The following is a 15,428-nucleotide window of genomic DNA, read 5'->3' as shown; positions in this document are numbered from 1 at the left end:
GAGGGGCTACAGGAGGGAGGGGCCCCCGTCCCAAAAAAAAAAAAAAAAAAAAAAGAAAGAAAAAAAAAAAAGAAAATACACCTTTGCTGAATGTGCAAAAACTTACAGTCTGGAAGGAGAAGTAAACAAGTCCACAAGTAAATGCCATACTGGCATTAGGTGCCCCAACAGGCAGAGTATAAGGAAACAGAGAGCCCAAAGGAGGGACTGATCTGGGGAGACTGCCAGAGGGACACTTGAGCTAAGTCTTAAAAGAGGTATATAGTGATGGTTGTATAACTCTAAATTGAATTGTATACCTAAATGGGGGCAGGGTGAACTTCACAGTGTATAAATTAGATCTCAAAAAAGCAGTTAAAGAAAAAAAGGTATAGAACTGGTTCAAAAGTACACGAAGGGGAAAAACATCTTGGGTAGAGAGAAGAGTGTGGGCAAATGCAGGGGGATGTGAAACAGCTTGACAAATTAGGGGGACTGCCAGTCCTCAAGTGTGGCTAGATGTTAGGGTAGATGTTGATGGTTCAACCTCCAAAGGCCTTTTAGCAATGTAATCACAGGAGCAACTGGATCTTCATGTAATGCATGAATTCAGTCTCAATGACATTCTGGGCACCTTCTGATTTTTTTGACAGAAGTCCCCTTTCTCTGAAAAATCTAAGGTGGAGAAGAAGCATGTAAAGAAGGAAAAACCCAGATGCCCAAGAATTTGGATAGCAACCAAGTTTTCTAGAAGTTATTTGAGTCGTCTCCCTGCCTCTCAGCAAGTTTCACTTAAAACTACCCTAGAGAGGCATCTGTTTTATACTTAAAGTTTCCTAGAGAAGCAGGTTCCAAGCGGAACGGGCTCTGGGCCAAGATAAAGCATTATTCTAAAGCCCCTTGCAAATCCAATCACATGCGGAAGGCCCCACAGGAAGCAAGATGTCCTCCCTGCCCTCTGATCTGTCTGTGCTGGTCTAACGATGCAAGACATTGACGTGAGATTCCCATTTACTCAGTTACCCAGCCCAGAATGTCCAGAGGAGGTAAAGCTCACTTACATGGCACCAGGTGATCGGGGCCTCCAGGACAATAGTAGCGATAGTTCCACTGAGCCTGTGGGGAAGGGTTGGGAGGCAGCATCTGTGCACATGCTGGATACCTCTGAGGTTCAAGCTGATGGAACTCCCTGGATCTGAGAGGCCTGGGGAGGTCCTGGGGGTAACACACGGAGGTGAGGGTCAGGGGCCTTTCCAGCTGCCTGATGCCCAGGACGTCCTGGGGCTGTGAATCATATCCCGTGTCTATCGTACGCAGGTCTGGGGCTGCTCGGTTCCTGTGGATCCGGGCCCGTGGCACCGTCTCTTGGCTACTGCCCGGGGGGTCTGCTGAGGCATTAGGTAAACTTTGTTCTGATTTGTCTGAGTCATGGCCAGTGTCAGGAGAAGCTGCTGAAAGCTGAGATCCCAGCCATTGATTACGTTTTTCCATAAGTGAAAACTGATGCTCCGGGGTGAGGGCTCCAACCACAGACTCAGCCTCAGGCTCGCTGGCTGCAGAGCAGCCCAAGGGAAAATCTTTGCCGGGGTCTGGGTGTCTCCTCCAGAAGCTGTCTTCACTCTCTGCCCGGACTTTAGTGCGCAGGCAGGTGACCTGCTGGGACACAGGCTGCTGGTTTGAAAGCTTCAGGGTTGGGTGAGCGTGAGAAAAGTCTCCTGAGGAAGAGTGAAGGGTTTGAGGTGCAGACAAGCTGTTGGGTGCCACGTTCCTTATATCTGGAGCAGGTAGCTCGGATTCTTCTTCCAGGGAATATTCTGAGAGAGGTTTCAGCAACTGACTTGGGTATGGTTCTGATTCATCAACCTCCACAGGAATGCTTCGGATCATCCTAGTTTCTGGAACAAGAGAAAACATGCCACAGCCTCAGAAGTCAGATCATTTCTTGGAGTCCCCTGCTTTATGACCTTAAGGGACCTCATTCAAGATGTGGTTTAAATTAACACTAGAGTGACACCAATGCACTGGCAGAGCCCTGATCACGTAAAATTGTTCACTTATCCTCCAGGCAAAGGCACTAAGGCTTATTAAGATATTTTTATCTGGAAGGCGATTCAAAGAATGTGACTGGACCATTATGTGGTAGAAGTCATATACCAGCAAGGGAAAGACACAGATGAAAATCAACAGCCAAGTTTTGAGGAAGGAGAAATAATCGGAATGTGGGTTGTTTCATGTGTATTTGGAATCCATGATGAAAGAAATCTCAGTAACGAATGTGGAATGATCTCTAAAATATACTGTTAAGTGATTAAAGAAAAGCAAGGTGCAGACCAATGTGTATACGATGCTGTTATTTTGTGTGAAAAAATAAAGAGAGGGGAATGTGTGTGTGTGTGAGCACAACTGCTTGCACACGTATAAAACATGGATGGAGGACACACAAGACATTGGTGCACTGGTTGCCTTTGAGAATGGAGCTAAGCTGAGGGGGGGGAGGGGGAGAGTTTTTACCTGCTGAAGTTTTAAACTTTTGCCCCCTGTGACTATTGCCCAATTTAAGAAAAAGATTTTTAAAGCCTGAGTTTAAAAAGCACTGGAAAAAAGGTCATAGTGACATTTTCCACTTACAACTATAGGTTATTTGGAGGGCTTAATTCCCTCTTGCACGATGCCTGCATGACCATCTGGCCTGTGATGTAGTAGCTGCACGGACAAGGCTCGCTAAACTAGCCTTTAGCCCACAGAGCAGTTAGCCCACAGTCCAGGTAATATTGGTTTAAAAACAGAACTCTCAATCAACATAACAGAATGAGAAAGAAAATTCGTCTCCCCTTATCAGAAGATTGGTTGAGATGATGTCCCAGGATGCGTAGGCTCCAGGGGAAGCAAGGAGGCAGGTCATGGAAAAAGATGTCACAGGGTGATGACGGGAGGCCTGCAGAAGGCTCCAGAGCAGGGATAGTGGGAGTGAGGAAGTGAAAAGAACAATCCTGGCCATCTATTCCGTACAGGCCTCGTACATAGCATACCTCAAGTGCCATACAGGGAGAAGGGGTGGTGTGGGGCGGGGGTGTGTGGATTTTTAAATTCCTATTTTATCCATGTAGAATTTCAACCACAAACACTCACTGAGGGCTTACTGTGCCCAAAGGCACGATGCCCATCAGTTATTGTGCTAAGACAAGTTGGAAAATTATGAATTCCCCTTCTCTTGTGCCCAGTACCCAACCCAATGGCAAGAAGACAGCACACATTTTATTTTATTTATTTATTTTTTTTTTTATTTTTTTAAATTAATTACTAGGAAGCTGCAAGTGTCCCTAGAAGATTCTTTTTTTTTTTTTTTTTTTTTTTAATTTATTTTATTTATTTATTTTTGGCTGCTTTGTGTCTCCGTTGCTGTGCGCGGGCTTTCTCTAGTTGCGGCGAGCGGGTGCCACTCTTCATTGCGGTGCGCAGGCTTCTCCCTGCGGTGGCCTCTCTCGTTGCGGAGCACGGGCTCTAGAGTGCAGGTTCGGCAGCTGTGGCGCACGGGCCCAGCTGCTCCGCGGCACGCGGGATCCTCCCGGACCAGGGCTTGAACCCGTGTCCCCTGCACTGGCAGGCGGACTCCCAACCACTGTGCCACCAGGGAAGCCCAAGCACACATTTTAAAATGCTGCCCCAGGGCTTCCCAGGTGGTGCAGTGGTTGAGGGTCCGCCTGCCGATGCAGGGGATGCGGGTTCGTGCCCCGGTCCGGGAAGATCCCACATGCCGCGGAGCGGCTAGGCCCGTGAGCCATGGCTGCTGGGCCTGCGCGTCCGGGGCCTGTGCTCCGCTATGGGAGAGGCCACAACAGTGAGAGGCCCGCATACCGCAAAAAAAAAAAAAAAAAAAAATGCTGCCCCAAAGAGCAGAAGTGGGATCAGTAGTTTCCCACCAAATTTATCTTCCTGGCTTATAGAAAGAGACCTCAATCTGCCCTGCACTCCCTGCCAAATGAATGCCCTCTAACACTTCTCTGACTTACTTGGTATCAGACTTACCCATCTGCTGCAAACAACCTTTGTACCATTTTCTGGCACAACAGAAAATTCCCTCAGGCTACAAGTCCCTGCGGGCCCTCCCTCCTTGCCTTTGTGTCCCCTGCCCCGGGCTGGCTCTTTTCTAGGCTGCTGTCTAGGCTGGGTGTACTTCCTCCCCCTTGACTCTGCAGAGGATAGACCTCATCACCTAAATTGCTTAGACCCTGTAAAAACACACAAATTTCAACCGATTTCAATTGATGAGACCTACCCAAAACACACATATTTCAACTACTGAGTATTTAAAAATGTTCACCATTGTTTTCCTTTCTTTCTTACAATTTGTCTATAGCTATGAAATTGGATATGCCATTCAACATGCTCTTCAGCCGTCAGGAAACAGAAGTATTTTCCGAAGGGCTGGCTGAGTGTTGCGTAATCTCCTGCAAGCATCTGTGGGCCCACAGCTGAATGGGGGGGGGGGGGGGGTGTGGTCGGGGTAAGAGTGGCAGCCAGTGAACCAGCCAGCAAGAGAACTAAATGCTGTTAGCTATTTCTTGATATGCAATTCATATTCATTTTCCACACTTCAGGTACAATTGTTTATATTCTCCCTGGGTCTTCAAATGTGAATACCTTAGAAGTGCTTCCCTAAAAAAATTAAATTAAATTTAAAAAGTTGCAAATTCTCTTCTAGCCGAGGAACCTTCAAGGACTTGGAGGAAGCTAATAAAAAGGGTGACAAATGTGGTCATCTCCGGAGTGCGGTCGGTGACTGGGAATCTGAGGTCCACCCTAGGGTGGGAATTCTAGCGTTGAAATTGGTCTGAAAATGAACAGACGGTGCCTCAGATGATAGTGAATAAACCCGGCATGGCAGTGAACAACCTTTCAGGAAAGCTATGGGATTAGTAATCTTTAAAAAACAAAATGAACTCTGATGTTTCAAATTTGTACAAATATTCAAACAGCAAATGATTACTGAACCTTACTATGTGTCCAACTCTGTGCTGTGTACCCCCTCTTCTGAGGCATAAGCTCAGTTAAAATTTTTTTACAAATGGTAATACCTACAAGTGACAAAAAACTCAAAAGGTACAAGAGGGTATATTGTGAAAGGTAAACAAAATTATTTCTTAAGACATAAAACATTATTCCTGCCTTCAAGTTGCTTGTGATCCAGCTCAAGGAAGACAACTAATACAGGAAATCAAAGGCCCTACCTCAGGGCCTTTGCACTTGCTGTGCCTTCTTCTTGGAACACTCTTCCCCCTACATATCTGCATGGCTTGATTCCTTTCTTTTTTAGGTCTTTACTCAGCTCTTGCTTTCTCAGTGAGGGCTCCCTGGTCACCCTCTAAAATTCTTACATGCTTCTTGCATTCTCTGTCTCCCTTCCCTGCTTTATCATTCTCTGTAGTAGTTATCACCACTATATATACTATAAAATGTATGTTATAAATACAAATATCTAGTACATTCCTTGTTTATTGTCTCCCCACTTCCCCAGAATGTAAATTTCATGAGGGTGTGATTTTTGACTCTTCTGTTCACAGCTGTATACCCAGCATCTAGAACTATACCTGGTACATAGTAGGTGCTCAATAAATATTTGTTGAATGAATGAATGATTGATGCCTGTTTCAGAGAGGAGACAGATCCATGTAGCTGGAAGGATCCCTGACAGTGAGGATCTCAGGCTCATGAAAGGTGGCAGGGAGGATTTCAGAGTTCTTGAAATTATACCCTTCCCTCTTCCTCTCTTCCTCTCAAATATGTATTAAGTTCCACTAAGTGTCAGGCCCTGAGGCGGGCCTGGGCCATGCCTGAAGAGGTCCCACCCCCCAACGGCAGGGCTGACCTGAACCCTCACTGGCAGAATAACAGTGAGTCCACCACCCAGCGTGCTGGGACATCTGTTCTGCTTCAGACGCGAAAGCAGCTGGTCTCCTCCTGCATTCTCAGAGCTTCGTGAAGAACAGCAGAGGGTGGGGCAGGCCTGCAGTCACCACGAGGGCCCCTCCAGCCCTAGACCCCGGCCAGAACTGACAGAAAAACCCTGCCACCCTCCTAAGGGTGTCACAGAGAAAAACTACACACCGATGCCACATCAGAGGGCCTTGGGCAGATCAGTGGCTTGGGTCGGAAATGACAGTTTTACTTTTTGGTCTTTTTTTTTTTTTTGCTGTACGCGGGCCTCTCACTGTTGTGGCCTCTCCCGTTGCGGAGCACAGGCTCCGGATGCGCAGGCTCAGCGGCCATGGCTCACGGGCCCAGCCGCTCCACAGCATGTGGGATCTTCCCGGACCAGGGCACGAACCTGTGTCCCCTGCATCGGCAGGCGGACTCTCAGCCACTGTGCCACCAGGGAAGCCTTACTTTTTGGTCTTTAATGTCAATATTGTAAAAAGAAATAATAATGCACGTTGAAAAAAGTTAACTCAGTATCTCATCGCTCCTAACCATTTCTAATTTCCCTGTTTTATTCCAGACCTGTCTCTATATGATGTCCAGGCAGTTGTAACCCTGGCACAGCCTGTGCTCCCATCCTTAACAGTGGGTGGCAATTGGATTTAAGTGGAAAAGCCCTGTTTTCTAGCCATGACCTAGAGGAGAAGTCTATGACCCCTGAGGGGGACAGAAGACCTGCCAGCCAGGCCCTGGTGAGCCCCAGGGCTGGCGGTGCTCTAGACAGGATGATGCTGGAAGGAATCAAGCCATGCAGATATGAAGGGAAGAGTGTTCCAAGCCGGAAGCCGGGGAGAGGCTGGAGCACGACAGCCACGTCTAGCTCATCGCTTCAAACCCCTGGGGGAAGGGAGAGGCTGGCTGGCCAGGGACCACAGGAGAGTTTCTGCTTCAGAAGCGCTTTCTGAGGCTCACAATACAGATTTCCAGGCCTCACACCTAGAGATTCTGAGGCGGGGCCAGGGCTCCCTTTTTTTGCTGTTTAAGTCCCACAGGTAAATAGGTTCTCTCATATTTTGCCAAGGGGTGTAATCTGTACAATTTGGCCATAACTATCAGAATTTTAAGATCTTATGTCCTTTGACCTAGTAATTTCATTTCCAAGAATTTCCTCTACAGAGATATGCACATATTATTTAAAACGAAGAGGCTATGAGGATAGGCAATGCAGCAATGTTTGTAACAGCAGAGACTACAAACAACCCACGCGTCCAAAAAGGTTCTGCTTTTTAAAACTATGGTCCAGCCTTACAATGAACACTGCATCTTTTTGACAAGACTGAGGAAGTGCTGTGTGAACTGATGTGGAACCATCTCCAAGATTTACTGTGAAGTTAAAAAAGGAAAGAGCAGAACAGTGTGTAGAGTACACCACCCTTTGTACGAGCTGAGATTGTATATGCCCACACCATCACATCCGAAAGCTGGAACAGAGGATGCCTCTGGGAAGGGAACTGGGTGACTGGGAACAGGGGCAGGAGAGGGACTTGCCTTTCAGAGCATTTTTTACCTTTTAAGTTTTGTACCAAGTGCCTGTATATCTACTTAAAAGATAAAAAAGGAAAAGGAGAAGCTCCCCCAGTGATTCTGATGTTCACAAAGATTAAGAATCAATGTGAGCGAGGCACTGCTGAGACCACCCAGGAGAGAGTGAACCGTCCCATAAAATACAAAAGACCGTTCAGCAGAGGATGGGGACATTTGTCCACGGTAGGAGTGGGTGGGACTGGGGTGGTGCAAGTTAGGAATGGAGGGCTAGTCCCAGGGCCACACAACCAGGTGAAACCGTGGTGTATGTGAGCCTGGTTCTTACTCTGATCTGACCCAAGAGACAGCAGTTTTCTTTCTCTGGAATCTCACTGCCCTTTGGACTGTGAGCTGTGGTTCCAGCTCTTAGATTCTGACCAGCATCTTTCTTCAAATCTCTCTGTCAGTTTTTCTGTCCCAGCCTCTCTCGCTTCCTTTCTGCCCTCTACCCTTCCTGCGTAGCCTGGCTTTGCAGATAAGACCTTATCCAGACATCAGTAGTTTTGACATCCCCTGTGACAATGCTCCCTGGTGTCCCATTCACAGAATTTCCCATTCATTCTCTTTCTCTCTCTTTTGCTGCCTCCAAGTCTTTGCTCATGTCTGTTCCCAGCAACCTTTCTCTCCTCGAGCACATTCTGCCTTAAATTATTAGTTTCTCAAAACAGAGCCTATCAGTCTTCGCAGCACTACCTTTCTTATCTCATCGCTCATCCCAAAGCTTCTTTTCCTCCCATCATGCCCGCCTCGCTTTCTGCAGGTCTCTTAGACCCCATCCTGGTGTGCATAGGGCACATATTCACAGATATGATGTCCACGTTCACAGTTAACTGGGGCTTCTGCCATCCAGACAGGCTTACCCTGAATAAATACATATTTCTAGGATGTGGAAAATATGCAGGACTTAAATGCACAGGCTCTAGATTCAATCTCCCCATGATTAAATTCTTTCTCTGCTAGCTGCACGATTAGACGTGTGACCTTGAGAAAATTACTTAACTTCTCTGGGCCTCATTTTTCTCATCTGTAAAGTGGGGAAAATGGGGAGGGTAAAAGAAGAAGGTGTAAATAAAGTGCTGACTGTGGGGCCTGGCCCATATCAAGCTCTCCCAAAACAATGGCTATTTTGTTATTTTTACAACAACAAGTGATTTGGCTTTAGAACTGTTTTCTAGACAATGTTCACTTGTTTTATACCGGGACGCTAAACCTATTATATGAACCTAATGTATGGAGACCATATCTTTTTAACCAACATGTGTATTTCTGGCAGATTCGATATACGCCATCTCATCTGGTCCTTAAAACAGCTGGGTCCCAGGCGAGGTACGTGGTTTCACTTCACCATTCCTATTGTACAGAGCCGTGGGCACGTTAAATAGCTTCTCCAAAGTCACCGCCAATTCTAGCCTATAGATCTCCTACCTCTTTCCATTAAACCACATAGATCAGGCACTGGCAAACCTTTTCTGTAAAGAACCGGATAGTAAATAGTTCACATTTGTGGACCACATACCGTCTCTGTCTCATACCCTGCTTTTCAGTTAGTTTGTTTGTTCTTAAACAGCCCTTTAAAAATATAAATTCTTAGCAATAGGCAGGTACAGAAACAGACCATAGGCCACCTTTGGCTCGACAGTTGTAGTTTATCAAGTTCTGATATAGATTATGCTGAGAAATCAATATAAACCTAATGAAATGGATATACTTAAGAAACCTTACCCTTTGTTAACAATAATTGTTAATATTTGTTAAATGTTTACTATGTGTCAAATACTGTTCCAAGTGTTTTACATGTATTAACTTATCCTCTCAGCCACCCTATTTGTAGGTACTGTTGTCAGCCCCGTTTTAGGAATGGGGAAACTGAACACAGGGAGGGTAAGTAACTTTCCCAACGCCACAGGGCCAGTAAGTAGCCTAGCTAGTGTTCAAATCCAAGCAGTTCAAGCACCAGAGCCTGGGCACTGAACCCACTTGATTCTCAGTTGGGGGCACTGACTTGTACAGCTATGTGGGGGAGGGGAGAAAGGGGATGGCAGGAGCTGAGTAAACCCTAGAAGCTACTGGAATAGATAGGTTTCAGAACCATTCACCCTGAAGCTAAGGAGGCGTGGATACATGCCACCTGTGTTTTATGAAGAATGGCCAGGCTGGAAACCTGTGATGGCTTTCCTTCACGCCATGGATGAGACTGCAGAGGCATCTTGATTTGAGAAAAGCGCTTGATTGGATCTCATTAAATTTTAATCATAAACTGAATTCTAAGTAAATTGAAAACTTGTTGACAGGGCACAAACAAAGGGTGAGGATAACTGGCGATGCATCTAGAGAGGGGATATCTCCCAGGGGACGCCTCTGAGGCAAGGATGGATGGGATTTAATGAAGGTGTTATGTCCCTGGAAGAAGACAAATAGCAGAGCAAGAAACAGAGGAAGGGCAGGAGTGAGCAGCCTGAGTAATTAATAAACCACATTACCAGCTCCTAAATGATCAAGGCTTGCTGTTACCAACTGCTTGGATTTTTAAAAAAAAGCATTCTTTGGGTCAACAATAGGGTTGAAGGGTCCTAGAGACACACAGCATAAATATTTCAGGTGGACATATTAATAAATATATAAATTTACAGCTAGGAAGATCCTCAGATGCACTTTGGACCAGGTCCTTGCAGTCAACAGATTCTCAAGGTCTTACTTCATTCTCCAGGGAGTAATTTTTTTCATAACTGTCCAAAAATTTGGGATTTAAAAAAAATCTTTAAACTCATTAATGTTCTTTGTTTACTGCCCCAACGCATGCAAACTCTCCCAACATTGGTTTGCTTAGTGGAAGTTGGTTTTGAGTGAACTGTGTGGCTCAGGTTCAAATTCCAGTGAAGAAATATTTCCAAGTTCACTTGCAGAATTTCCCAGACAGAGAAGTTCTTCCATTTGGTTTGCCAGAGGATTGGAAGCAGTGGTGAGCCCTGGAGACAAGGGAACATTTACTGGCTCTTGTTCATACCCTGCACAGTACAGCTCACAGCAGGCTGAAGGCGGTGCAGCGTGACCCGACCTGATGTGCGGAAGTTTGCTCTGCAACTCCTCTGAGCTGCTCAACTCAATGACGGGGCTAACGGGAAAGGACTGACTCCACAACGCTGGAAGCTGGTAAAAACCGTTTAGAGAACAACCTCAAACCAGCCCATGGGTTCTCTTGTTTGTTTGTTTTGTTTCAGATAATGTTTCTCTAAACAAACGTTCGTGATTCTTAATTAGGTTCAGACCCCAGAGTGAGGAAAAGACGGGGCAGAAAGGGAAAAAAATCGGCAGAGGGAGGAGAAGGGATAGAAAGGAAGAAAGGAAAATGGAAGAGAAGCAAGGAGAGTGGGAAACCTTGAAGGAAAAGTTTAAAAAACTTGTCCTTTATTGGTGGAGGAGAGAGGCTTGCTTAAACTGTGATTTTTACATATTGCTTAAACTGTGATTTTTACGTATTATAGTTGGAAGGGAAGGGAAAGAATGAATGCAGGCAAAAGGCAAGAGTGTTACAGGTAAGCTGCTGAGCTGGGAAGAATCTGGGCAGACAGCACAGAGGAGGAGGAAGGGAAATCGGAGGTGGGAGGGAGACCTGGGACCCCGCCTGGGAGAGGAAGAAGGAAAAACACTGGAACCATGAGCGCAGGAAAACAGTGAGGTGGGGAAGGGCCAAGTTTCCATCATCGCTCAGGGAGCTGCCCAGACCCCAGCCAGCCTGCGTCTTCAGGATGAAAGAAGGGGGTCAAGCAGGCTGGGGGCTCCAGTCAGTCCTGAATAGCTTGATCTCAGCTGCTTTATCAGGGAACCACGCCAAACTGGCTCAGCTCTGCGAATCACGAGGGGATGAAAGCCCACCTTCCTCCCTCAGCCAATTTACAACTTCTGGTCCCCAGGAAGGTTTGTGTACACATCTGTACACATACACATGCACACACACACACACACACACACACACACACACACAGAGAGGCACAGGGTGAGCTTAACACTCAGGCATCGAAGCACATGTGGGCGAGTAGGAGGCCTGCTGGGCAAGAGACACAAGGAATGTCAAATGTCCGAGGGAGAAGGACAGCCTGGGTTTCAGGAACTAAAAATATCTCGGTGACAATGCACTAGGAAGAAACAGGAGAGGCCCAAGGGGAGAGCTTCTTGATTCTAATCCTCAGATGCTTTCTCACGGAAGGCCTGCAGGGTTGTTTTGATAAGGAACTGTGATCAAACATTAGGGGTCATTTCGTTGGATCTGAAAGGAACTTAAAGTTTAATATGGCTCCTCTGTGTGCTCTTTTTTGTTTTCCCTGCAGCAGTTGCCTGCAATGCATATGTGTTTTGAAAGGCTAATCTAAATTTTCCTGTAGCAGAAAAATGATTAGAATTCAGGATATTTCCGAGATTTCAATTCTTCTAAACGTAGATTTAATTTAGACAAACTACCCGCATAATCGATCTTTCTGAGTGCCTGCAACTATGATTCTGAATTCGTGCAACTATGACTGCCTTCTTCTCTTATTTTCAGAGCATTTGAAAATCACTAACACCTTAATCTTGAGAGAAGCAGGCTTAAATATTTTCCACCTTTACACCCTCCCAAAGTGAGTACCCCTGAGTTAAAAGCCTGCTCCCCAACATGCTTTCACTCCTAGTCAGCCCACCCCAGGCACGGAGCAGAGCAGGGGCTTCTGTCTAGTGCCACCTCATCACAAATGATACCAGATGAGGAATGACTGTGGGTGGCCTTTCTGGATCAAAGCTAGGCTGGCAGCAAATAACAGCCTGATTTCAGATAGTGGTGCATGTTATTTGAAAAGAAAAATCAGTAACTCATCACAGGTGAAACATCTTGAAATTCCTGTCCTCCCATCCCAGGGTGATAGAGAGAGCCATTTAAAAGCATGACAGGGGCCATACCAGGGCCTTGATATTCCACAGAAACAGCTGAGCAATACAGAAAGCCGTGAGTCCGTCCATCCCACACAGTGAGGGCCTGTTTGAACTGTATGGAGGGAGAGTAACAGCTCAAAAGAAACAATCAGGATTTTTTTGGAAAAGCTTAAGGATTCTGTGTGTCGGTCATCAAATAATGTGTCTGATCCTAGTCATCACCCTTACGTGGTATCTAGATGTGCTTCACAGCTTCCCTTCACCCCCCATTAAAGGCCCCACACACAGTGACTGGTCTAGCCAAGGAGTGGTTTCCAGCTCCTGCTAAGTCAGTAACGTAGCCTTCTGGAGCCAGGCTCATCTGCCAGCTCTCGGGCCTGCCTTGACTCTGTGGGCAAGTGCACGGACTGGTTCTTCCTGGGTAACCCAAATGGGACATAAACTAATTCAAGAAACCCCCTGCTTTCTCCTATTTAACTAGAGCCAAGAATAACACCTAAATTCCAGGCAGCCTCCTGCAGAGCCACGTGGCAGCCCAGCACACCACGCCCCGCTCTCAGCCTCTGACCCAGGCTATGGCTTCACCTTTTGCCTCGAGAGCAGATAAGTGAAACAAATCAGAGCAGCTTATATGGAAGAAACCCGAGCACCTACAAGGTGCTTGATAGTATACTGAGTGCTAGAGGGTAGAGAAGGATTAAGAAAGGAGTCCTTTTCCTCCAGGGACTAACTATCTCTTAGTAGCAAGAGGTAAGATGAATGTATTTGAGTAATCAGTAAACGAAACGCACTCTTCTAAGACCACCCACTATGGCTACCCCTCTGGGATCCCCATCACCCCAGCCTTATTTCGTCAGACTTTCGACATAATCTTGTTAGTTCACCACCCCACACACATTTTATTGATGAAGAAATCCAGGCCTAGGGAAACCAAAGTAAATTGCATAAGTCACAGAGCCAGCAAGGAGTGGAGGGAGAACTTGAAACCAAGTTTCTTGTCCTCTGCTTTTATTATTTATTTGGTCTCTTTTTTCCCCCGTTCATTAAAAAATATCCCCCTATGCTAAGAAATCATCTTGAACTTGAAAGTCATAGGACGCTCGATTAGCTTCTAAGATCAAATAATAGCACTTCTCCCCTGGTTTTCCTTAAAGGCTCAGGCCTACTGTCCGTGCCAGCAAATGTCTGGGTCATTTGGGAGGGTGGAGGGCTGTGGGAGAGGAGCTGACAGGGCGCCACAGCCAGCACAGAGCGGAGATGAACTTCCTGGCCCAAGAACGTGGTGTTGATTTTTCTTCCCCAGAGTGAAAAAGGGATCAAGAAAACTTGGGAGTTCTCCCTCCATCTCTGCCACTGACGTGTCTGAGGCTGGAAGCCAATTCCTTAATCTGTGCCATCCCCGGCTCCCTCCCTGGAGAATGGGGCTTGTCTTCTTAATCAAAACTTGTGGGGACACTAAGTACTCAAACACAGGCGTGTGTGTGTCTCCACTCCTCAAAGAGTTAATCTTCGCTCGCCCGTCTGAAACACTAAACCACCAGCATTTTCTCACAGCAGAAATGTAGCTGTCATTTTCCCAGCCCAAGCTGGTCTCTCTGTACACAAACAAACGAAAGGTGGGGAGAGGCGGGTGGAGGAAAGTAAGGCAGCGCATTTCAGTAAAGGAGAAAACTGTTTTGGGAAACAGGTCAAAAAGAAGTAAGGCGAGGCAGGTGACAACTCTGAACAACTTACCTTAGAGCCACCACGGACAAACAGACCGGGCTACGGGGTGATCGCGCTATCTCCTTCTTGGGTCACTCCACCTTGGGTCGCGCCGGGCCTCCCTCCACCCTCTCCCGGCCCAGGTAAAGCCGGAACAGGCTCCGAAGCAGGAAGTGGAAGTTGTATGCAAATTTCTACCGAGGCTAGGAAGCCTCGGCTCAAAAATCTCCCTGTGGGCAGTGAATCAACAGCCGCTGAGAAGTCACTTTATTTCTTAAAACAGAAACCTCCTTCATTCACTAGAAAAGGCCACTGGCCAATTAGGCTGCATTTTTCTTTTTTAACCACCCAGCTAAGTAACTGCTGAGGAATGTTCCCACTGCCCTGGACCTCAGCGTCGTCGTCGTCCTGGTACCCTGGCCTGAGACGGTGCCTGGGGAGCGGATTGAACTTGGGTGTTAAGATCGGTTATTCATTAGCAGCTCCAGAGGAGGAAACTGGGGGCAGATCATGGGGAGGAGTATGAAGCAGAAACTTCTTACTGTCTCTAACTGCATTTGCTGCTCTTAATCACAAAGGGAGGACTCACTGTCCATCCCCCTACCCACACAAACACGCACAGACGCACACACACAGGCACACACGCACAAACACACACCCTGCCCCATCCACAGGCATGAAAAAGTGACTAGTTTTGAGAACCACCCCTCGCCCCTGACACACACACACAGCCCTCCTCTGGCTGCATTTTTCACATACTCAAGTTTATTTCCTCACCTTTCCTTCTCCTTGCTTAATCAGTGCCTACAGAGTTTATTGCCAAAGGAGATGCTAGAAACAGGATGACCAGGACGGCAGACTGTAATGGGAGCTGTGTTGGCCGCAGCTCTGGAGTCAGAGGGACCCGGGTGTGAACTCAGTTGCCCACTGGCCAGCTGGGTGCTGGGCAGGGGCACTGTGCTCCTGGACGCTCTGCGTGCCTGCTGAGTCCCAAGGGTCAGCCCACTCGGCTGGCCACCCCTCTACCCTCAAGCAGGGGACGGGCCCCAGAGCGTCCCTATCCAGACCTCCAGGTTCTGTTCAAGTGAGCCATGTGGAGCAGGTTGCTCTATGTTCTGCAAGCAGAGGGAATGCTGCTTGTTTTTAAAATGACATATACAGGGTGTATACATTTTGGTGTATCCTTACAGTGGAATACTACACAGCTGTTAAAAACCATAAATACTTATTTATGGATCTATTTATTTCCACATACAAGGAAAAGTGGCTCTGAGATATTATTCATTGAGAAACATAATCTCATTTTTGCCAATAGATATAACAAATACATGTGTGTGTGTATA

At 46.7% G+C, this 15,428-nt stretch overlaps 1 protein-coding gene across 4 annotated transcripts in view; it reads right to left on the bottom strand.

Annotated features, from left to right (window-relative positions):
* Nucleotides 1-14,582, bottom strand: part of TRAF3IP2 (TRAF3 interacting protein 2) — a 41,465-nt gene extending 26,883 nt beyond the window's left edge. For 3 of the 4 annotated variants that reach the window (XR_003002691.1, XM_024740920.1, XM_024740922.1), the window contains exons 1-2: nucleotides 14,116-14,582; nucleotides 1,041-1,874 (exon numbers count right to left, since the gene is read on the bottom strand). Coding sequence is in view for 3 of the 4 variants with exons in the window: in XM_024740920.1 (XP_024596688.1) it covers nucleotides 1,041-1,866 (826 nt within the window). In the remaining variant the exon portion in view is untranslated. The remainder of the gene's footprint in view (nucleotides 1-1,040; nucleotides 1,875-14,115) is intronic. The other variant, XM_024740921.1, reaches the window with a different exon arrangement.
* Between the last annotated feature and the right edge of the window lie 846 nt (nucleotides 14,583-15,428).

Source organism: Neophocaena asiaeorientalis, unplaced genomic scaffold (assembly GCF_003031525.2).
Source record: "Neophocaena asiaeorientalis asiaeorientalis breed wild unplaced genomic scaffold, Neophocaena_asiaeorientalis_V1.1 scaffold203, whole genome shotgun sequence".
Lineage (NCBI taxonomy): Eukaryota > Metazoa > Chordata > Mammalia > Artiodactyla > Phocoenidae > Neophocaena > Neophocaena asiaeorientalis.
The sequence above is the reverse complement of the archived record's forward strand: the minus strand, read 5'-3'. Positions and strand labels throughout refer to the sequence as shown.